This window comes from Tamandua tetradactyla, chromosome 9, assembly GCF_023851605.1.
Source record: "Tamandua tetradactyla isolate mTamTet1 chromosome 9, mTamTet1.pri, whole genome shotgun sequence".
NCBI classification, from domain to species: Eukaryota; Metazoa; Chordata; class Mammalia; order Pilosa; family Myrmecophagidae; genus Tamandua; species Tamandua tetradactyla.
This window is the reverse complement of record NC_135335.1, coordinates 86,761,153-86,786,599: the sequence shown is the minus strand read 5'-3', so window position 1 is coordinate 86,786,599 and position 25,447 is coordinate 86,761,153. Positions and strand designations below refer to the sequence as shown.

At 32.2% G+C, this 25,447-nt stretch overlaps 1 protein-coding gene across 8 annotated transcripts in view; it reads right to left on the bottom strand.

The window, feature by feature from the left end:
- Positions 1–25,447, bottom strand: part of NIPBL (NIPBL cohesin loading factor) — a 230,179-nt gene that overhangs the window by 58,867 nt on the left and 145,865 nt on the right. For all 8 annotated transcript variants that reach the window (XM_077116990.1, XM_077116994.1, XM_077116996.1 and 5 more), the window contains 8 exons: positions 20,105–21,733; positions 10,480–10,662; positions 6,381–6,578; positions 5,738–5,809; positions 5,549–5,638; positions 3,831–3,934; positions 2,621–2,707; positions 237–468 (listed from right to left, as the gene is read on the bottom strand). In XM_077116990.1, the coding sequence (XP_076973105.1) occupies positions 237–468; positions 2,621–2,707; positions 3,831–3,934; positions 5,549–5,638; positions 5,738–5,809; positions 6,381–6,578; positions 10,480–10,662; positions 20,105–21,733 (2,595 nt within the window). The remainder of the gene's footprint in view (positions 1–236; positions 469–2,620; positions 2,708–3,830; positions 3,935–5,548; positions 5,639–5,737; positions 5,810–6,380; positions 6,579–10,479; positions 10,663–20,104; positions 21,734–25,447) is intronic.

Here is a 25,447-nt window from a genome sequence, read left to right as displayed (position 1 = left end):
TTGTGCATAAGGAGTTGCAAAAGATTTTATAATTGAACAAGTAGTAGACCAAATAAGAATTTTGTAGTCTAGTCAAATCCAAAATCAAAATCAAAGCTTATTACAATTCATGTGAAATGGTAATTCTGCTTCTTTTAAGACATGGTATTTTTGACTCATGCAACAGGGAAAATGTTATTACTTAAAGTTTTTATATTATAAAAAGAAAAACTAATAAGATAATAGGGCGAACTAACCCCCATGAGGATCCAATCTGTAAACAGGATCGTACTGAGGATAAAGTGTATTCTGCAAATGAAATTTGGTGTACTGTATAACTCTTTCAATTACATCCTCAATATATACAGCTTTTGGCATGTTAGGAGATGTCATAATGTTGATAGTCGTAAGACAGGCATCTGCTGATTTTGTAACTCTCTCCATAATAAGATCTCTCCATAACCTTTCTTCTTCTTCAGTATCATTATTCTGTAAAATAGCATATTGTTAATACAATGGAAATAAACGTATTCAGAGGTTCAAAATAGAAAAAAAATGATGCATTTGATTTTCATTGGTGAAAAACATGTTAAGAGTTGTGATGTGTGTATATTCTTTAAGGATATCAATACTGAAGTATCAATGATGACAGTACTTTAAGTAAGATTTTTGTTTCTGTTTTCAAATACTACTCTACTTTCTATTTTCACCACTAGATGACACTCTACCGACAAAGTTATAATCATCTTTAGATGACACTCTACTGACAAAGTTATAATTATCTTTATCTACTGTCTATTTCATTCAAATCTAAGATTTTAGCTTAAGACTACAGTTGTACATAAATAATACTGTTTTTGTGGTGTAAACACTATGATAGTCAGAAAACAATATATTCTGCTTGCTGCCGTGAGACCAAACGAAAATTAACAACAAAGTACAGAGCCTTTAAAAGAAGTGATAAAATGTTATTGACTCAATCATTCCTAACACTGTTTTTTTAACATAGTATTTTTGAAACTGAGATTAAAAAGTGATGATTATGCAAACTACTGAAAATATGTATTTTCTAAAATAGATAATTCAGCAACTGACAGAAGATCACATTTAATTCGCACATCAGTAACTTGGTATTACAATTGGGAAGGAGTGGTTTTAATTTTACTTTTTGAAATGAAAATCCTTCTATCACACCCTTAGTTATGAAAAATCAACTTCAAATTCTAAAAATACTTTCATTAGCATAGTAATCAAAACTTATACGCTGAGAAAAGGAGCAACTGGGTTGACCAATAAAAGTACAATATATGTAAAGAGGACTTTTTAAGCAGTAATGCCTAAAAAAATAGATCACTTTTTCACTCACACTTTAGCTTCCTTTCATTTTAATACTTCTATGCCTATTTTAAAATTATAAAAAGTAAAGTAGTCTGTCTTTGACCTAAAATTGCTATTTTGAAGAGTCATTAAGGAGGTTCATGAATCATGCCAAACATTAACACTACCTGCAACACACATTGAACAGTGCTAAAGTTTTTGGGTATGAAAATCACTTCATTAAGACTGAGTCAGTCAATGTCTCAGACATCGAAATTCTGGATGACTGATTATCACAATTTCTTACTAAAGTGTTTTAAGGAAAACTTGTAGACTAAAGAGGGAGTAGACTGCTACTACAGGTCTAAGCCATTTGTTTCTATAACAGGAAATCTAGTTAAAAAGTGGTACATTGGAAAAATATGGATTACTTAAATAATCCAGAGAACTACCACCTGAAATTATTGTTCTACAGGTGGGTGTCCTAGCTATCCTGTGGCTTCTATAAACATTAAGAACATTGTCTATACTTTCTCTCATGAGATAAAATAAAACCCAGTATATGTAATAAATATATATTATCTGTATATATGAGATTGGAAGTATACATATCAAAACAGTTACTAGTGGTTATAGTTGGATGAAGATATGGACTTTTTTTGTATTTTTCCATTCTGGGGATTTTCTACAATAAACATTATCTTTGTATCAGGCTTTTAAAAATAAAAAACTGCATTAATGCAAAACTTTCCCAAATTCAGTTCTCTCATACTAAATGCCTATTAAGTGTTAATGTTTGCATTTATTAATGATAGTGATATCAATATCAATTTGAATATACATATGATTTATAATAATTCATTCATTCCTTTCAACAACCCTTGTAGCTAGGTTACAAATAGCATATAAAGATTAATGCTTGAGGTCAAATTAAGAAATCAGCATAAGGTTTCTAAATATTTATTTCTCTAGAGGTCAGGAGAAAGGCAATACTACATGTAACCATTTCACAAATGAAAGACCATTTTAAATACATTCATATGTTTACAAAAAAATAATATAAGCTAGGATTAAAGAGCAATCCTTTAAATTGAATATACTTATATCTGTCATTATTCTTACTTAATGGTAAAATTGAGAATTGACCATGTGTAACATTAATTTTTTATTACTAAAAGTGTACCTTTAGAAGCAATGCTAATGATTGTAACTAGTTAATCGGTGGTACAAAGCTCCAATTAATGAAATGTGGAATTTTTTCCAAAAAACAAAGTTCTCAATGAAAAAATAAGGGTAAAATTAACAACACGGATTCTAAACTTACATGATTTAACAAAGTAGAAAGCTTTGACCCATCTTGAATATTCTTCTCCAAGATATTTAGGACTTTCACAGTTTTGTCAGTTGAAAGCTAAAACGGCAACATAAATACTTTAATCAATCACTGATAAAAGGAGAAATGAAAGGGATGTAACTACCCAAGAAATATTTTGCACAATTATCTATTTTAGGCTGTGGAACATATAACATTACCACTCTCCTGAAGAGTGGAAAAAGAAAATTTGCCAAATTAGATCCTCTACTCAAATCTGAATTAGAGAAGTAGAGAAATGATCACCTGTTTCTGAAAGAAAAAAGAGCAAACACAGATGCACATTACTAACTCAACTCTTACCATAAAGCTAGGTAAGACTGAGTTTGCTTTCATGCTTGGCTCCTGGCTCTTGTGGTAGTGACAATGAATATATATACGCACAAATACACTAAAGATTTCACCTGTTGATTTAATCATAACAGGGCTTTGTCACGATGTTATTTCAGTGTTTTTCTTAAAATCCAAGATAGTACACTTTTAATAACAGAAGCATGAAATTATGTATGATGAAAGTTACAAATATGAATGAACATTGCTTTTATATGAGTAGAAATCTCTTTCCTTCTATTTTTTAAAGTATCTCCTCTCTTTCCTTTCTTACAAATGGTACTTTATCTATTTTAAAAACTTAGCCCATTTGGAGGTTCTGCCCAAAAGTAACCACTACCCATAATCTCTTGAATAGTTCTCCTTTTGGACTCTTAATATGGGTCTACTAGCATATGCAGCTAGGATACTCAACCAATTCAGTCAGAAGAGCCAAATGGAAGATCAACAGAGAAATGGATATTAACGTTCAGTTTGATTATTCATACTAGAATGTAGAAGTAAATTTCTCTGAATAGTGCTTCAGATGATTTCACAATAGATTAAAACTACCGAGACTTTTGATAAAATTTCGGTGCTTTGAAAATGCAGGTCCATAGCTCTTTCAGTGCAATAAGATGGTTTCTCTTTAGAACAATTTGAGTCAGAATATTCCTTTTTTCAAGTTTTTTTTTTTAAAAGAAATAATTCAGGTAGACTCTCAGAAGCAATCATTACTTTTCTTTTCATTATTATTTACTTTATATAAACTTTTTAATGGAGACTCAAACTTTAGGCTAATTTTAAATGTTAGATATTAAGAAAACTTAAAAATTTTACTTTAGTGAGATACCTTATCCATTATACCCATTGCTTTAATTTTAGCAGATTCACTGCCAAGTTCATTAAGCTGATGTTTTCCTAAGAGCAGTTCCTGAGGAATTTCATCATCATCACCTGAAAAACCAAAACAAACCAAACAAAAATATAGTTAGGTAAAGAGAAATAATTCAAAATAGTAAGCCTAATTTTTAAATAAAACTTCTGGATACACAAACAATATAAACAAGCTTAACAAGCTAAGAGGCCTCTACAAACCTTAAGTAAACCCTGAATGAAAGAGAATAGGGATTAAAATTAGAGTTCTGACTAGGATGTGAAGACACAATAGATATCTTGTCTTTATTACTTTATATATACTATTGACCCTTCTCAACCATGCTCTCTGCCCCAGGAGGCTGACCTGTATGGACTACATCAACAGTCTCCCATGCCCTCTGGCCTCTGTTTGGGTTCAGCCAGTGGGGTGCCCTGTCAGAAGATCAAAGAGAAGGAGAGTGAGGTCAGGGTACTTATTTATATCCCTGACTCCTTCCTTGCAAGGTCTTCTCAGGCTGGCTATGTCCTCTGACCCAAAGGCTACTACTTCGCTCAAGGCAGCCTACTCTATAACTTTATACTACTAGTTTTAGAGACTCTCTACTCTTGTTCTTTTGGGTGTAGGGGTGGTAACAACTCCACAGCTATTAGTTAACAGTTTTGGTGCTATTTTACCTCTACATTTATAAGTGGTCTCTTTGTAAATAACTCCTCCTCAAATTATCCTAAATTGAAAGTGCCAAATTAGGAGTCCTCTGTATTCCTCTTGGGACCCTTGAATGATACAAAATTGACAATTCTCAACTCAGAATTATAAAAGTTTAGAAACGATGAACTGGTAATTTTAAATAATTAGGGAACACACTACTTATACTTAGGTAAGTAACTCTCACAAGACACACAAGAACTTTTAAAATAAAGGGTAACATAACTAAAAAGGCATTCCTAAATAGATTCATATCATAATGAATGTATGCCATATGACTTTTGTATATAATCAAAATTATATTACAATTAGTGATTGCATCAGCCAAAGATGGTGTAAGTTTGTTGAGGGTAGCTCTAAATATTGTAAGCAGGGTTTTTATTTACATTTTTAATTTATAGATACAATCTTTTCCTATCATTAAAAAAATAACAAGAATATAACACTTATCCTATTGAAATGTTTTGTCTTCCATATTAGCCTCTGTAGTCCTTAAAGCTAGGGGCTGCAGTCTTATTTATCTTTACATCACTAACATACTCCTGGAATCTTATTTATCTTTGCATCTTAACATACCACTGGCAAAGAGTAAATATTAAATAAATATTGTTCATTAGAATAAATGAGCAGATAGACAGATTCCTACTGCTGCATCTTTGTTCATGTTAGTATCCTCCTTATCTGGGGGCATATTCACATCTCACCTGCATTAAGACACCTTAAATATCCTAATCTACTGTGATAACTGCACTCTCACAATTCTTAAGATGTTAACTGCTTTCTTAAGATGCTAATTTGTTGGACCTAATTAGTACTAGATTTTCATATTAGTTTTCAGCTTCTTGATAATGTGGATTAGATTTGACTCCATGACTAGTTTTCAAGTTTCTCGATAACACAGATTATGCCTCTGTATCCTCCAGAGTACCTGGCAGAAAGCTAGACATACAATAGGAGGTAAATAATACATTTTAAATTGATTTTACCAAATGCAGTAAAATCCATATCTTCCAAATTATCCAGAATATTCTCTATTGAAGCTGTGAATCTCTTAAAGGTTGAGGAATCCATCATTTCTGCAACAGAGAAAAAAAATACTTGCATATTGTGTTCCCAGTAGAAAACTAAAGCTGAAGACTATGAATAAAGACAAATTATATAATCTAAAAAGTTACCTTCAGGTGTTAGTTTGGGTTCATAAGCTTTCCTCTTCTTCTGTTTTTCCTTTTTCTTCATTTTTCTTGCGACTACAATGAACACAAAAAGATACTGAATTACAGGAATGATAACTTAAAATATTTCCACTTTTGTTTCTAGTCTCTTACTGAACATAAAATACTGAAACAATAAGCACTGCCAATCCAAATTATATACTTTTGTGTTGATTTAAATTATTGGTGATGGTAGCACAATACTGCGAACATAATTAACAATACTGAAATATATATTTGAAATGTGATTAAAAGGGATAATTTTAGGTTACATATATATGTTATCAGAATAAAATTTTTAAAAGAAAATTCATAGGACTGTCAACACAGTAGGCCTACAGTAAACCATGGAGTATAATTAATAGTACAACTATAAAAATCTTCTTTTATCAACTGCAGCAAATGTACCCACCCTAATGCAAGGTGTTACTAATAGGACAGTATATGGGAACTCTGTATTTTATGCATGATTTTTCTGTAAAACTATAATTTCTCTAATAAAAAAAAAGTTTGTTAATCAACTCATAAAAGATAAAAATATTCTTCACAGTTAAAGGCATAATTTAAGTTGGTTTATGTAAGAAATCCATTGATGCTGATGAATTACCCTCACTAAGGCTTGGAGGAGGAGAATAATCTTCCATGTCAGAATCCGATGGACTTCTGTTTCGGTAACGACCACCACCTGAACTCCTCCTTCCTTCATGAGAGTGGACACTTCTCCTATGATCCCCAGAGCTTCTTCTGTCACGCTCTTCATATTCCCAAGCTTTATCATCATCTTTTTTATGTCGTTTCCTAGAGGCTAGAAGCAAATCCCCATGACAAATAATTTACCTTATTTAAAAAGACTATTAAAACTTGTACTTTACAAATGAACCACATGGGGAGAAACTGCTCATTCTTTGGGGCTAGGAAATCTAAGTAATTCTTTCTGGAAGATTGAATTATGGTACAGACGTGGTATTATAAATTTTAGCATGATTATTTGGATTTAAAGGTTTTATATAAACTCACTTTCATAATAAATACTGCTATGAAGGTTCTGGGAATTAAATCACAGTGCTCGTTTCAATGAAAGGTAGTCAATGAATCTGTAAAGATTATATCTAAACTTCAGGATTAATTAAGACTTATAAAACAACCTTTATCTAGAATTTGGATGAAAAACAGAAGCACATTAAAGCATTTGGGTTTTGATGAGGAGTGGGATTTGGAGAAAGGGTTAATCTTTGTGAAAGTGTTCTGGAATATGGGTAGCCATGAATTCCATCAATTAATAGCTGAGTTAAACCTATAATTCAGCTATAAATTCTGTGGACTGACGACCTAACATCACAAGCCTACAGAGATAGAGTAAATGTGTACAGTTGTCATTCATATATTGAATTCAGCTCTTCAAAAGCCTTGTTTAACCCAAGGAGAAAAGATTTAAATCTTATATATGCTACAAAAGCATATGTATATATGTTACTTCTCAATCCTTTCCCTATCCTTCCAGAGGTTTCTGCTATAATCACCAATACTGACAGACGCCTCTAGGCAGGCCTGGCAAATAGATTTCATTTGACACATCAACTCTAATCAACTGAAATAGCTGCCTAGAGTGCTATGCTGAGAAGACTCCTGAGGCCTGAGAAAGCATCACAGTTGAGAATGAAAGACTGATGCTGTCTGCAGTGAGAGATGGAGGGCAGTGCAGGTTACAAACATTCACCATACCCGCTCTAGGGCATAATACCATAATAGGTTTGGTACAGCAACATAGCTCAATATGTAAATAGATACATTTAAATCTTTACTGATTATCTTCATAATTAGGCATACATTTTGTTATAAAGTATGTGAGGATGTAGCATTTCCATTTTATGAACAGGGTATGTCCCAGTGCATTCTCTTAATGAGGGACTACTTCATTTTACTAATTAATATAAGTAGTTAGTCTAAGTCACAGAGAAACAGGTCATTTCTGCACAGCAGATTCTGTTTTTTCAACTAGTACTGAAATGCCTATCAAATGTGAGGAATGACAACTAATAAGGAATCTTGTTCAGAAATATTATATGACCTCAAATATGATAACTTAGTCTTTTTGCACTTTAATTTTATAAGAACGCTATTCCAAACATTCAGTTCTATGAGTAGAAATGTTTGAAAAATCTTACAGTTGTTAGCAATTACACACTGTATCCTCTTATGTTGTACTTGCAGAAATGTTTACAGGCCACAGAGACTTTTATTTTACATTCATTAAACTTTAGGTTATTTGGAAAAAATAGGTTGGCAAATTTTAAAAGGATTTCTGTGATACACAATGTGTCACAATAAAATTACCAGGCTCCCAACTCAGTGTGGCTGGTTTGTTCTTTCCACTTCCCTCATTACCCTGAAAGATGTAGGGGAGGGGACAAGGACTCCGTATGATTTTGGAATTCTCCACCCTCCTGTTCCAAACTTCACTATATCTCTCTTTAGCTTCTTATATCCCCACCTCCTGATTTTGTAGAATCCAAGCAATCTTTATTTGTGCTATGGCTGTCCATATCTACATGGCTCGGATTTCAAAGTCACCTCTCAATCTTTCTCCCTATCCTTTGACAAAAACAATTCCTTAGTTTTAGATTTTAGGAAACCAATTTGATTAAACTAGGAAACCATGAAGATTGAAAAAGTCAGTCTCTCCCCACAGTAGCATAATCCTTGCATTTATGTTCTCATAATACTTTCACATTTTGTATTATACTATATTTCCATTATTATTTTTTTTGTAGTATAAAGACAATTCGAACTACCAACTGGACTTTTTCATCACCTTCATCAGTGGCTCCAGAGTAGACTTTTTTATATAGTTACTCATAGAGAAATAAAACAGGAAAATCCAGATGCTACTTTAAGGTCTCTTTAAAAATCCAAGGCGACTTCCCTTTATTCTAACAGGGTTGTTCAAGTTCAGGCTCTCCAACTAAGAAATATTAGCTTTCAATAAACTTGGGCATAGATATAATGGGATCCATGACTTTAAGATGAAGATAAGTGCTCCCATAAGATGAGACAGTACTTCATTGATATTAGGAAGCAAGGAAAAGAATAGTGGCTGCACTGATGATGAATACGAGGAATGTGTGGCTCAACTCTCCCTTACTTTACTTTTGGTGAATATTTCTTATTATGTTTTCCCATTTAACTGTAGATTTAAAATTCTTATCAACTTAGCAATGCAGGAAGCCACTATCAATTAACTGCAGTTGATGTGTGATTTGAAATCAAACTGCCATTAAGGTGATTTCTTCTTAATGGTTCCCTGTATTTCAGAGGGTAAGTGAAGGCAAGGCAAGTATATGAAGAGGAGAGAGTTTCTGGGCCACTAAATCTCATTTTCCTCTCCCTTCCCAAAGCTACCCATGACCCCATATGACCAAAATATTTGATTGTAATAAAAAAGTATTTAGCCATTTAAATATACTGCAGATAAATACATCTCATGATAATTAAATACAAATTGTAACAAGTATACATATAATGAAATATGTCAGGTTAACTTTGCTGTATATTTTATTTCAATTTTAAAGCTTTGTTCAGTTATCTTCAGTTTTCATAGTATATGCTCACAGCTCAAGAGCTCACAATTTTAAATGAACACTGATTAAAAACTTTAGTGAAGGTGAAGGGCTTCCATCAGCAATATACATTTAAAAATGGCAGCATGCATCTGTCCTTCCTGCCTTTGCTTGTCACACCTCAATCTACAGAACTAGGTGGAAAAGGTAGAACACACTGGTGGTCTTTCCACTTCTTTTGGTCATAATTACTAAGTCAGTTGGCACACAAGTGAAGATCTCCCATAGTCTGTTTCCACTGAATGCCGTTTAAGTCAAACAAGGTTGCTGACCCCTCTTGGCTAGGCTCAATTCTCTTGCTCCAGAAGAAGGAAGATAGGGATAAAAGAGAAGAACTTTTTCAGTGGACCAGTAGGAAGACAGGCGAGGTATAGCAAGTCTAGTGCAAAGACAGGTGATCACAGTGTTGTAGAGAGGTAGCTGTGTAGTGAAGAAGCCAGCTCTGGAAAACAGTGAAACAAGGGAGGAATTCCAGGACACAGCGGGGCAAAAAGGAGAAGCCAGGTCCAAACCACACAGATAATCTGCAATGTGGCTAATCCATTTATAATTTAGTGATAGTATGGTTTTAAATATTTCTTCATCTGGCTATCTCCTACGTGTCCTTCAAGACTCAACTCAAGTGTCACCTCTTCCAGTAAGCCTTCCTTAAACCCCGAAAATGATTTTGATGATAATCCAATGTGTTCCCATAGCACCCTAGATTTACTTTCATACTGTACTACAATTATTTATTTATATATTTCCCCCAATAGACTGAAGGCTCTTTGAAGACAGGGACCACATCTTATTTGTATTTTTATTCTCAGTGCCTAGCATATAGTAGGAGCTTAATAAATGTTTTCTAAATGCATACAGTCACATACCTGCGATATTTAATACTCATTATAGTTCATTTACATTTTTTTTCTTGGTGCCAACTGATCTCACTTTTCACACATTTTTAAAGTATAAAAAAAAAAAACCTTGCTATACTATATTATTTAGAATAGAGGTCATTGTATTCTTGCTACCCCCCAAAATTATGAATCAAACAAACAGATAATCTGCTTTTTAATTCCATAATGATAATAAAGTTATGATACTTACATTCAAAAGCTTCATCACTATCATTATCTTCATCTGAACTGATCTCAGCATATTTTGGCTTTTCATTAACTGTACTACGCTTGCGTTTGTTCATTTTCACACGTTCACAAAGTGGCATGGTAGATTCAATTTCTGCCAGGAGTTCAGGGGGTAATTCTTTTAACACTGATTGATCTATACTCCCTATTAATGAAAGGTTAAAAAAATTAATTTGAAGATAAAATAAAAATTTTAACTAAATTAGCATTTAGTATTACTTATATAAATATTATGATTTATATGAGTTGAGTCACCTTTTATTTTAATAAAACACTTTCATATTTACAACAGTTTCAACCCTAAACTGGATTTTATATATTTTTATACATAATACAGTTATTATACATCTTCCTTATATAAAAACTTTAATGATAAAGTATGATGCTTATTCCATAATATGAGGTAGTCTTGATAATATGAGATGCAACTTTTGATAGAGTGTTTTTATTTGCCTGCACTGACTAAAAAATGACTGAAAATGGACACCCACTGGTTTAAACATTCTTATTAGTACCTAAACTTGTTTTTATAAAGGTCTGGAGTAGTTAACTCGAACAGAATGCTCCCCTTAGTATAAATGAAGAATGGAGAACATTTACCCCTCCTTCTCTTTCTCTATGACCTTGGTACTTGGGTATGGTGGGTGGGACAAGGGCTTTATATGCTTCCACCTATCACTGTTTATTTGAGAAGCACGGCAATGCCTTTTCAACATTATGGAGAAAATTCTCAGAGACAAGCCAATATATGCATTTAACTGAAGAAAACAGAAACTTGAAAGATAGGATAAATAGACCAAATACATTTTGAAACATTATGTCTATAATTGGAAACTCAATCCTGCTGTCAAATAAGTTCATATTTTCCCATGAAAGAGTAAAGACAGGATTAATTATATAAGTATTATACAAAAAGAACTATTAATAAATACAACCTAATATTACCTTCCCTCCAAACACAAACAGTTACTATGGAGAAATAAACTCTCAACATCTTGTTGACAGTTTAAAAATAAAGTAAAAGCAGCAAAAGTTACTTATTCAGGCTAATTTGTCCTTGATGAGTACCAAAGATGACAATTTTAATATACTTTACTTACCCATGTATATCTTTGAATGGATGCATTAAAATTGTGTTTACCTCCTAAATTTTATGATATGGGAGCAAAAAGTACCTTGGTAGAAATAGTAATACCTTTTAATCAAAATTAAAACTATCCGTTATAATGAATAAAAATAAACCATGACAAAAAAAATGAATAGGTACAGATTAAGATATATATCAAAGCCTCAAGCATATACACCACAATTCAAGAATACAGAATGCAAACTGTTAATCTCAATGGAAGAATAATTCTATTTTATTGTTCATGAAGATTTTATTTAACATCATGAAGTGGTTGATTCATTAAGTTTCAGTCTTTTGTTCTTTTAAGGTCAGGTGTAACAGTTTTCTTCAACAAAGATATAATATTGATGACTAGTAATATTCCAAAAACTTCACTGCTGAGAGTCCTGACTCACTAATATTAGAGTTTAACTTATCTATGTTATTTTCAAATCATAAAATGTTTCTTTGTAATGACTTTCTTGATTTAACTTTTTTTGTTTCCAAATGGTGAGGTCCACTTTAGAGAATACTGGTAGAGGTAAAAAGAATACTGGCAGAGGTAAAAAGAAATCAATTTTGCTTTAGGTTGCCAACATCTTCAATCCCAAACTGTAAAAGCTTATTTTTAAATACACTGGCCATCACATTTAAAGGTCCTGAATGTTTTTACACTTCTAATTAAATACGTTGTTTTCTGATGGGAGGATCATGTCTTTCTTTTAGTTAGTGTTCCTCTTTCCATATGACCTATATTATTAAGAAGTTATATGCAGATATAGATGCTCAGTAAGAACCCTGATTTTAAAATGAACCAATTTATTTAATGAGAACCCTTTGGTAATAAAGCATCCATCTACAGAAACCAGTCTTGTTCAGAAAAAAACCAAGAACCTCACATAAACCTCCAAATAAATCATAAAAAATATCTTGGGTAGGCATAAGGCAGCTCAATGACAATTCTTCTACTAACCTACTCATATTTCAGAAGAACAGCATCAAATAGATCTTTAACTTCAACTATAGGTAATCATGAGCAGAAAGGTAGTAAAAATCAATAGTGCAGACTGTCAATCTGCCTCTTGTCACTCGGAATTAATAGGCAATTATTGGAAAGAACAACAGAAAATTATAAGTTAGGGTGAAAGAAAATGAGTTTCTCAATTTCTACAGTAGATGTCAACAGTCTTCATGGTAACAACAAGGGGACAACTGCTTACAACCTAGGGGGTGAAGTCTTAATTTAACAGAGGAGAGGACAGGTGGCTTGCATAATCTATTTGAAACCGGTCAGGAAACAAATAATTCCTCTTCAGAATTATTAAAAAAAAAGGAAAGATTAGCAAAAAGTTATTCATGGTCAGGGAAGGGACAGGCCAAGGTCAAAATATGACAGCTATTTTCTTTGGTGTACTCTGAGCAATTCTCCTGAAACTAATGCAAAGAATCAGTATAACCTAGAACTGTCAAGCCTCCTTTTTTGTAATTTTAGTTAGTACTTTTTAAGTTGCAGGGTCTGACTTATAAGCAAGTTATGAAATCAGTTTTGTGTGTCTTAACCGGCATGTGTTTAAAGTGAAACAGAACAGAAAAGACAATGTCAGTGTTTTGCCTACGGTAAGGATAGGTATTGTTAATATCTGTGTATTTGTATAGGTCACAGCAAAACATGTTCTTTCTTACCTTAGGTCACAGTAAAAAAAGTTTAAAAGTCTTTTGACTTTTATGGTTGCCAACTTTTCTCAAAATAGGAGAGAAATTCAAATTGAAAGGATCTTTCTAGGACAATCCTTTCTAGGATAAAGGTCATTATACTGTTTGTCAGCAATGTCAATAAAAAGTAATACTTTGAATAATATACAAAAAAAAATCCAGATGATTTTACTCATTTTAAGTTAGTAGAATATTGACTCTCTAGTGTCAACTTAATTAATCTGTCTGCAATTCTGATATAAAAGTTACCAACATTACATTTTGAAAACCTGTTAAAGTAAAACCTTGGATTATTCAGCAGTTCTTCTATTAATTCTATTTTATGCAGATCTTTCTAAAAAGTACTGTACCTTCTTCCTTTTTGAATGAGACTTCTTGAATTATGATCATAATTGAAAACATCAAAATTTACACTCTGCTGTACACAACACTGCTAGGCATAAGGCTGTCTGACACTATTAAATGACAGCTTTATTTCTGAGCTCTGTAGGTTCACTTGTAATTTGCTGAAATATGTATGCTCAGACTCTGCTACCGGTATAGAAAATATAACACACAGCAAATACTGTTCAAACCCTTTAGCCCATTTATACCACCCATAGAAATTTATTCAACACAATTAAAAAGTTCTATGTAGAAAGGTGTTTAGACCAGTTTTATCTATTGTTACACCAAAATGTCCAACAACCAAGGAACAGAATGGGAGAATATCACATTAAAAGATAACTATGAAGACTGTCATATACAGAGATAGCAAAAGACAAAGAAAACAAAATGTAAAATGATAGCTATACCATAATACATCTAAGTAAAAGGTATCTGCAACTGGAGTAAAAGGTTATTAATGTAAACATTAGGCTATCTTAAATGATGAATTTTCCTAAAGAAATACAGGTTGTATTTTAGAGAAACAGAAAAAAAAAAGGTCAGTGATTATTGTGAAGGATTAGGACATATTTCATGAAGATGACAGATTTTCAGTAGAGATGAGATGGGGTGAAGTGGGAGGAATGGGAAAGTGGAGTTCAGGAGTAACGTAGGAATAAGTGGCAGTTTTAGAGCATTCTACGAGGGATGTGTCTGAAGCAATTAGAATTGTCTGCCCTGGACAGAGCAAAATATCAGAGAGAAAAAGTAGGTAAAAGTCTGTACAAATAAGTAAGAGTCTGATACTTTAGTCTTTTTAGGAACAAGAATGATACAATCAGAATGTGTTTTAGAAATATTATTCTAGCAGTAATTTGTAGGATGGACTGAAAAGGGGAGACAGAAGAGAAATCTTATAAGAGCTATTAGATATGTCTATGTGAAAAATATGGAAAAATAGTAAGTAGATGTCATTTATCTAAACATTTTGAAAGGTGGTCATGTTACCATTACCCTATGTACCATATCCCATTTTGGAAAGTAAGATTTAGCTCAAAGTAACATTAAAAATTTAACACGAGATCACATAGAAACCAGAAACTATGAAATCAAGAACAATTAAAACAAATGTGTTTATATTTGTATTATTTATGTATTTTAATCAATCTGCTCAAGTATTGAATTATATTATCAACTATTCAACATGTATATATGCATGTATATACCCTGGCTACATGACTACTTAAATTAGGCTGCAAGTACAGAAAATTTTAGCAAAATCTATTGTATCATAGCCTAGAAAAATGTTTTCTAACAATATGGTGATAGGAATGGCATCTTTTCTGACTGATTTCTTACCAACAGCTAAAAAAAGTTAAATTGTTTAAACATTCTAGTTTCTAATCTAGACTCTAACTAGCCCTTACTTTTCTCATTATATTCCAGATATTAGCTGAATGTTTAATTTTCCTAAACTTGTAATGCTTTTTTCTTTTTCCTTCTGCCTCTCTGCTAAGAACACGCCTGATCCTCAATTACTATGTACTCATCTAGCACCCTCTACCTCAAGAATACTACATTGTAACTATCTTTTTGGTTATCCACGGACTCCTTATCGAGATCATACATTTGACAATGTCAAAGATGGTGCTATGTTTGCAGTTTGGGGGATGCTGAAGATAGTCAGGGATATTTATTGAATGTTAAGTGTAATTATCAGATGAATGTTAAGTGCAATTATTAGAGTGAAATTCTGGTCCCCTAAGAAATTTATCCAGCTGAATTTTTTTTTAATCCTGAAGGTGTTTTTTAGTTTTTATATAATGATAATAATAGAAAGTATACTGACAAAGTGACAAGCTAGATAAGGTAAAATATTTCAAAATAATTGTGATATGGTAGATTGAATTGGGTATCCAAGATTGGATGTTCTTCACCTTGGTCTGCATTCTGGTGGGTGTGGACCCACTGCAAATGAGTGAAGACAGTACCTCAGTTAAGGTGTGGTCCAAAAGAATATAATGAATATTATATAATACAAAAATACTGTATTTGGCTAACTTCATTAAAGGTTGGGCTTTAATTCAGATTACTGAAGTCCTTTAAAAGCAGAATGAAATTCAGACAGAGAGAGAAAGCTGGAAGTTGATGCAACCTGGAGGAGAAAGAAGACATCGCAATGTATACTGCGATGTGATAGAAAAATCTAAGACTAAGGATCAATGACAGTCATCCCTACAATACTGCAGTCTTCTGGGAGAAGGTATCACTTGCTGATACCTCTACTTTAGACTACTTCCAGCCTCAAAACTGCGAGTCAATCAATTCCTGTTGTTTAAGCCAACCCATTGTATAGTATTTGTTTTAGCAGCCAGGAAAGCAAGACATGATAAATTTTAAAATATTTTTAAGGCAACTTAAATAAGTCTGTATAGCCATACACAATGCATGTATATACCCTGGCTACATGAATATTATATAATACTAAAATATAGTATTAGGCTAACGTCATACTACATTTACACATGTTGTGTAAGACTGGAAAAATAAATCAAAATCTCTATACCTAGATCTTTCTTTTTATATATATCCTCAAGTGGCAGTGGGAGATGCAAAATTTGGGATCTCACTACAGAATGAACAATTTAGTTATCACATTCAACTGTTTTTGTATATAAAATTTTATCAGAACAGTCACACACATTCAGTTTATGGTTGCTTTTGTACTACAGTTAGAGCTGAGCGGCTACAAAGCCTAAAACATTGACTTCGCAGAAGAAGTACGCTGACCCCTGGATCTATATCATATACTTTATTCAAAACAAAAAATACTTCCTCCTCCAAGTGTAGTCACTATATAGGTATATTCTGCAAAGTTTAGGTTTTTGCAAAGTGGTTTATTTAATGGGGACAAAATAGTAAAAAGGTGGTTTTTAGCAAGTGAAAAAATGCTATTACAAAATGAAGCAGACAGAAAAAAGATTTTATGAAAAGTTTCAAGGCCAAGTTCTATATCGATAATAGAACCACAAAGATTTCATCAAGGTGCAGCCATTGAATTATGAGGAAGAACTATACAAAGAAACAAGCTTCCTATGCAGTTTATTATGTAAATGTAATTTACTACTCAATATAGAAAGTAAAAAATGGGGCTCAAATGATCCTTTCCTTGATATGTATTTAAAGTGATAAAAATAAATGGTGGCAGCAGTAGTGTTAAATATACCAATGACTGTATACTTTGGATGACTTCTATGTTGTGTGAATATATTTCAATGAAACTGCATATATATATATATATAATGTACGTATATATACATACATACATAAAAGACATACACAAATTACTTTCTTCATTAGATAACAACTTAAAATTGAATGACTGAATTCCTTTATATCAAAAAATTGGACAGATTTTTTTTTAGCTGTTACTACCACCACCCATTTCGTCCTCATAACTGCATAAAGAAGGAAAGGAATTGATTTCTCCATTATTATGCAAATGAACTAAGCAAGGCTTTGAAAGTTTAAGACTTGTTTAAGGTTCTGATTCCAGTGCTCTTTCTACTACAATTATATATAACAGGCTTAAAGGAGAATTTTCATAAGCTATACTACTGGACATATCTAAACATGGAGGAGAAAATGCCCCAAAGGACATTATTGGGACAACTGAAAAACTGGAATACAGGTTGTATGCAAGTTTCTTGAACTTGATAACTGCATTCATTGTGATTACATAAATGAATATCCATGTTTCATGAAAGGAAAATCTAGAGTAAATTTTTGCCCTGGGGAGTCAACCATGAAGGTACTGAGCAATAGTCTAATTCCTTCACTTAGAAAATCAGCAACATGTCTGAGTCGCCAAAGAAAATCCCAAATAAGGTATCCTACAATGGGTAATATATAACTGTGCTTCATATACAGGTAATAAATTAAAAGCCCCGATTAAGTAGCTCTCCTATTGCTAACTTAGTACCACAGGTCTAAAATAAAAACGAAATTAATACATTATTAAAAAAAAAATAGATATGGACCCAAAGGCATAAATAAAACCAAAAGATATCTACATGGGATCCTAAACCAAATCTAAGTATGGAAATAAAATTTTCTGATGAAAGTTCCACTTGTTATTATAATGGCAGCTATATTAACATGTATGAGTACACACACGTTATGTATATGTGCGCATACACACAACTCGAACAGGCAGACACCCTACTTATTCACCATTATATGACAAACTCATGTATATACATTTATGTTTAAAGTACACAACATGGACTGACACTAAAAAGATTCACAGGCAAAGATATTACATGGGAAATAATATGGCATTTACTAACATAGAAGCTATATTCGTTTTTTGGTGTTCTTTAAGAAGTTCTAAGTCTCTTTGTTAGAACACAGCTTAGAAAGCAAAGCTAGCGTAAACTGATAGAAGGCAGGGGAGAAAAAGTTGGTCTGGAACAAGGAACAAATGGGTACCATTTTCCAGTCGACTTTTCTAAAATTATAATATTTAGTTTAAACCATTCCTAAACTTCCACTGATAATTTTTAGAGACAGTGTCTATCTAAAAGAAAACAATTCTGTTGCTAGCCCCCACCCCGATTTTAAACCTCTTTTATATAAAAGAATTCTGACAAGACACATTTAAGGTAAATAATATAGCCTAACATTAAGGCTGAAGTCTTAATTTTTTTGTAGGGCTGAATGCTATAATTTAAACTTTGAAAGCTTTACTTTTAAAAAAGTACAAAAATTAGTGATTCAAAGGTAATCTATTTTATAGTGTCATGTTTCATCCTCTGGCTTTCCTTCTAGTATAACATAGTGAATCCTCTTCAGGGTGAAAATGGTCTAGCATTGATTGTGGTGATGAATGCACACTGTAAATACATTAGACTGTGATTGTACACTTTCAGATGAATCGTATGGTATGTGAATTTATGTCAATGAAACAGCTTAAAAAAGAAAGCAAACTTTTTTCATTTGTGAATTTTTAAAAGATGAAACCAAATAAATTAACAGTGGAAAAAAATGAACATCTGACCAACACCAAGTAAGAATAAGAACAAATGACTTATTTATAAGTCACTTCTTTTAATAGAGTTCATAATAGTAATAAACAGTAATATCGCATTTTCAAACAGCTTTTTTGATAGATAAACTATAGCAGAATTTTACAGAAATAATACTGCAGTGATATACAACAGAACTCCCTGTGATAATGCAAATGTTCTCTACCTTTATAGTCTGCTACGGTAGCCACTAGCTACATAGGGTTATTGAGGAAAAGAAATTTTAACTTAAAATTAATTCCAACCTAAATAGCCAAAAGACGTTAGTAGCTACAGTATTAGACAGCATAGCACTAGAGTTTCATATACTTGTTTACAGTAAGTATAAATTTAAGTTCATAAATTTTTCACAGAATGAAAACTTTAACTCAAACTGTCAGCTCTATAGTCTTCAAAAATACATTTACACTGCATAGGTTAAATAGGTCTTGCCACAGCATTATACAAAATGCACCAATTCAAAATATCAAGGGAATAAGATATTACACTTTGTATACAAACTGCCTTCATATTTTCAGCAACGAAGACTGAAATTTTTCCCAAAAATCATTTTACTCAAGAGAATTTATTAAGCAGATACAAATTTAACACCAACCCTCCCAAAGAAACCTATGACTTAATCCAATTTAAAGGTAAATATCATTCTCTATTATCTCCCCATATAAAGTACAAAACTATACATGTGAAATATTTTTAACTAACCACCACTTTCACAGAAAGAAGCAGAATAACTTTTATAGAATTTTCTAAACTATTCAAATGATTAATCAATAATTAATTCAAGAGATAGGTCTGTTACAAAAAAAATCAAAAGTAGAAGACAATTTTTATATATATTTTTTTGCACGGGCAGGCAAGGACACAATTTTTAAAAGAATTTATAACATTGTTTCTCCACAGCTTTACTGAGAGGTTAGAAATTAAAATCAGTCAAGATAATTTATTATATCTTACTGTCAAGTAGAGCATCTTTAAAATGTTAAATACATCTATTCTAATACATCATTCATTCAACAAGCAACTTTCAGAAATATGTAATACACGTAAACAGCAAAAGAACTTACCTTTGTGTAATTGAATAGAAGCAAAATGCTGTAACTACTTACTGAGTAGTTCAAGTAAGGGTTGGGAGCAAAAGAACTTTCTCTGTTAATTTTTTTTATCTATACTCCTGAAAACACTTCACTGTTGTTTAATAGAAATGTTATATTTTCATGTAACTTTCTAATTTCTGTAAAATTCCATTATTTGTAACTTTAGTAAACTTACAACTTAAAAGAGAATACATGTGACACGGGTAGAAGTATTCTTACCTTTATTTGACTTTGAAGGTTTATTCTTGATATTAGCTTTAAGGGAACTTCTTGATTTATCCTCTCTATCTTTAATAAGTTTTTGAACATCATCCAAGGATAGCTTTTGCAGGACCACTACAGGCTTAGCTCCTTTATTTAGATCTTCAACTAATCCCATTTTTTCTACTTTGTCTTTCTGCTCTCCTTTCATTTCCATTTTCTTTGTCTCCTGAGTAACATTGCCATCTTTATCCCTCTTGATTTTTGGAATGACAAAATTTTTCAATGCACCAGATCTGCCCCCCAACAAATAACTTGGAAATTCTGCCTTATTGTCAGGGTGTGTTTTATTGCTGTCTATTTTACTCTTGTTACCCTCTGTCCTTTTGTCATCTCTATTATTTGGTGATTTAAAACCAGGTTTATCGGGTCTTGATTTATTAGAATCTCCTTGTTTAACACGAGGACTGTCAGGCCTTGATTTTTGTTCCCCAGAAGCTGGTCTTTCCCGTGAGTCCCCTGATTCATGCCTGTGTTTTCTTTCAAGTTTATCAGTTTTTGAACCATCAGATTTAATGCCATGTTCGTTTCTACTAGAAGATCTCAATGTTTCTGGTCTTCGAACCCTAGACTGATCTCCCCGATGTCGCTCTAATTCACCCCTGTCATCTGACTTTTGCTTGCTATCATGATCACGTCTTAGTGACTCAGAAATAGATCGTCCATCAGGTCTCTGTTTTAAGGCTTCAGCTCGTTCTGATTTTAAACGAGGTGAATCAGATTTAATATCCAGTTTATGTTTAGACACCTCAGGTTTTCTCTCTGCTAATGGCTTTCCAGAATCCCTCCTATTTTCATGCCTATGTTTTGGTGTTTCTGGCCGGCCTTCATGTTTTTGCTTTGGAGTTTCAGGTCGGCCCTCACCTTTCTGCTTTGGAGTTTCAGGCCGCCCATCACTCTTCTGTTTCAGAGTTTCAGGATGCCCATCACTCTTTTGCTTTGGAGTTTCAGGCCGATTTTCCCCTTTCTGCTTTGGGGTTTCAGGTCTTGACTTTGTTGTTTCTGACTTGCCATTATTTTGTTTATTTTCATTTGGTTTTGTGTCAGCCAGTCTACTTTCAGTCTGTTTAGGCTCAGCCATGGTGTTCTCATTCTGTTTGGATTCAGTCATTCTGCTCTCATTCTGTTTAGTTTCCTCTGTTGGCGTCTCAATTTTAGTTTCTAACTTACTTTCACTTGATTTTGTCTCCAACAATCTGTTTTCATTTGGTTTAGACTCAGTCAATCTACTTTCATTTTGTTTCATTTCACTCTTTGAAAGCTCAGGATCAGACTTTTTTTTAGGTGTCTCAGGATGGTTTTCCGGTATAGATTTAAGACTTCCAATAATATCTTCCTGAAGAACAGAAATAGGTGCATCATTACATTGTTTGTTTTCTTCAGGCTTTTTTATGGTGTCTGAATCCTGAGTTACAGAAGCCTGAGAGTCCACTCTTCCTGCCTGATGAAGATCAATGCTAACCATTAATGCTGGCCTTGACCCATTTCCTGTAGAACCTGTCTCCTGAGAAGCTGGTCTGTTACCTCCTGCAGCACCCCCAGCCTCCTGTGGGTAAGAATCTTGTTTTCTTTTTTTCAAAGGCTTATCTGAAATTTAAAGATAAAAATTCAATATCAGTAATGGACATATATTCTTATCTTATTAAAAAACTATATGGACTTTGTTTTTTTTTGTCATAATGTTTTAAAAATAAGGTCAATACAAATATGCATACATAAAATACCAGGAATGATATAATACTTTTAAACCAAGTTTTGAGGAAATAGTCATGCTTACTGGACCTTAAAAAATATTAGTAGCTATGGTAAAAAGAATTTAACAGCATACTTTTGAGCCTATGAATAGGCTCAAGAATATCAAATGAACAGAATACATCAAATACAAACATATATTTATGTTCATATATGTTCAGGACAAATCAGATTCTTTATATAAAGAATAAGGCAAGCAGCTATAAATCATACATTCTCATTTAATTTTAACTGTTAAACAAAAACTACAAAGGGCCCCAAGTGTGCACCATAACAAACATTAAATGTAAAATTTTACTTCATATAATACTAGTTTGGGAAATAATGAAATCAGAAAGGAAACAGAACTTGTGCAACTGGAAAAGACAAAAAAAAATGTAAATGAGGAGAATAAGAAAAAAAAAAAAAAGAATTTTATAATTCATCATTAGTCTTTGGTCCAGGATTCAAATTCTTCAAGATGTGAATAGTACAAATGGAATTTAAAAGCTAACATGTGATAAAAGTTTAGAATTAAATTTAAAATAAAGAAGTAACACGTCATTGGTACAAATGAGAAGCATTTAGATAAATCTGTCTTAAGTAACTTCCACCGAAGAAAAAGACTTCTGCTCTTCAACACAAGAAGGTCTCAGAAAGAAATAATTCCCAGTACTCTGAAATTTAAAAACAAACACAAACATAGAAGTCCACACCATGATAAAACGTCAAGGTATTTTAACAGCCTATGCAATTCTGTACATGATTCCACTTTTGACTCAAGAGGCTAAAAAGGTAATTTTCTATAAACTGCATCTCCAGGTAACTCTCAGGAATAGTTATAGTACCATGAGATTTTGCATGCTTTTACTTACTTGTTGAACTACCTGGCTGTATTTTAAAAGTCACTTTTAAAAATTTAACATAAGAGAACTTCTAGATTTTCTTACAGTATTCATTGGCATAATAAATCATTCAAGGTTAACAGTCAAAATGTCAGCTTCTAAAAAACCCACAAAGCCATGTCCTTATCTTTGGGAATCCCAAGTTCTGAATTGAAAAAAAAAAAGGAAAACTTCTTTCCCACACCAAAATTCCTAAAATTCCATCATTTTGCTCTCAAAGTGAGAAGTAGCAATTTATTCTAGCTTAAAACTGAATGAAACATTATTAAAATTTACTTCAAATATCTGACAGTATTGAAACTAAGTCATTTTGCCTCTTCAGTTATCCAGAAATAAAATTCATCACTACAATGATCTATTTGCAAATCAAATATATAATAATAAAAACTATATTATCATTAGACTCAAATAAGACTGTTTCCCTAGTTAAAACTAGTTTGGTAAGAACTTTTCACATCAATCCTAAGAAAAAAGCACTGGGAATATTAAATACTAGTTTATGTTTTCAGAATTCTCTTTTTAATGTTCTGCAAGATAAAATGATCTTTACATTCAAAGTATCTTGCCATAGGGCACACAAGAGCACTTATTATCTCATAAATAGGATGCTTCAACATCCTATATTTATTTCTAAATAAAGGTTTACTTTTATGACAAGAATCAAGATTTTAAATGGTATAATCTAAGATTTCATTATTTTAATGAAATACACTTGTGAAAGTCATTAAAATAGTAACAAGCATACCTAAATATAAAGACACTTCATTCTTTTATTAAAGAGCAATCTGTCTTTCAGAAAACCATTAAAATATTTTACAAGGCTGATTTTTTTTTTACAAGGCTGATTTTTAAAGAACTACAAATACTTAAAGAGTTTATAGATCATTAACCAACCTCATTCCAATTTATCTTTCATTATTAAAATGGAAATTCAGCAAATAATTTAATATCAAAGAAATTATCATGCTCAAATTAGTTATCTTATTGAAAGACACCTTATATGAAGGCAGTTACAATGTATAGAACATATTAAGAATGGAAAAGGTCTTGTAATTTTTCCCACAATACACAAAATATTGCTAAATACAATATTTTAATTTTTCCAGTACTGAAAATACTTCTCCTCTTCTTTAAGACCCAGAAAAATCTCATTACTGCTACAGGAATTCTTGGATATGTTGAGAATGTTCTGATTCACTGAATCAGCTTCAAAACTTCACGTACTTACACCTGAAATTGGCTCTAAATCTGTACAGGTCACTTTTATCTACCCACTTTTGTTATTAGTTCTCATCCTTATCACATCATAATCAACCTTTACATAGGTATAGAAAGCTATCTCTATGAAGAAAAATTTCAATATTTGGAACACTTCATCACTGGGAGCCATAAGATTCACTATCAGAATGGCTATATTCCTGAAGGAAACACATACAAAAAGATTATCACAATCTCAAAACCAACAATACACATCACCCAGATTCTGATATCTTGAAAATAAGAGCTGGCTTTTTAAGACTTCTGAACTCGATTATGCTTATAAGAAAAAAAATACAACATTTATAGGCATACTTTGTTTTACTGTTTTTTGTAGATATTGTGTTGTTTACAAATTGAAGGGTGTGGTACTCCTGCATTGATCAAGACTATCAGAGCCATTTTCCAATAGCATGTGCTCACTTCTTATTCCTATGCCACATTATAAATTAAGGTATGTACATTGTATTTAAAGAGATAACGGTATTGCACACTTAATAGACTACAGAAGAGTGTAAACATAACTTCTATATGCAAAAAATTAGTGTGACTTGCTTTACTGCAGTGGTCTGGACTGAATCCGCAGTTTCTCCAAGGTATGTCTGTATTTAAATCTACAAGTGTAACTGAAAACAGTTACTATAAAGCTAAAAGTATAATAATTAGTATATATAGTAGCTAATTATTAAAAGTGAAAAATATCCCACCCCTAAACCATAGTACAGGTTAAGTAACTAACTGTCCTATTCCTGTCCCAAATTTCAGTCTTTTATTTCAACTGAAAATAGGTAACAATTTACTTTTTAGTAAGAATATAACATTATAAAAACATTAGTGAAGCTAGGCCATTCCTTATACTTGCTAACATGGAAAGTGTACCTGGAAAAAGATGAAACAGGCAAAGATGAAGAAAGGAACTCTTTTGAGTAAAGAGAGTAGGAATTTCCAGCAAATGAAATAGATATTAATGTTTATGACAGGTTATCCCAGAAGCAAAGAAGAATAGCTATTTAAAATTAATTTATATAATTACATATGTTAAAAATATGAGCATAAAGATTGAGATAAAGATATTAGGTTCAGAGAGTCACACCCTATCAATGTATATTTAGAACTGTCCAAAGAAGAGAGCACAGGCCAAAGGGATGTAATATTTAACAGTCAGAAAAATGTCTTCTATGTGTGGAATAGGAGGTAATTAGGTTCTACCACAGCCTAGGTAAAATATTTCCAAAAGATTACTCTATGCCTGTTCTCAGAATCCACAATTATGAAATGACCATATCTACTGAACTTCGCAATTTTGTTTACAAAGTATAATTTTCCAATTTTTATTTTTTAGTCTATTATAAGAAATACTCTCTTAGAGCAAATGAATATATTGGCAATTATAAATAAATTTTCTAAG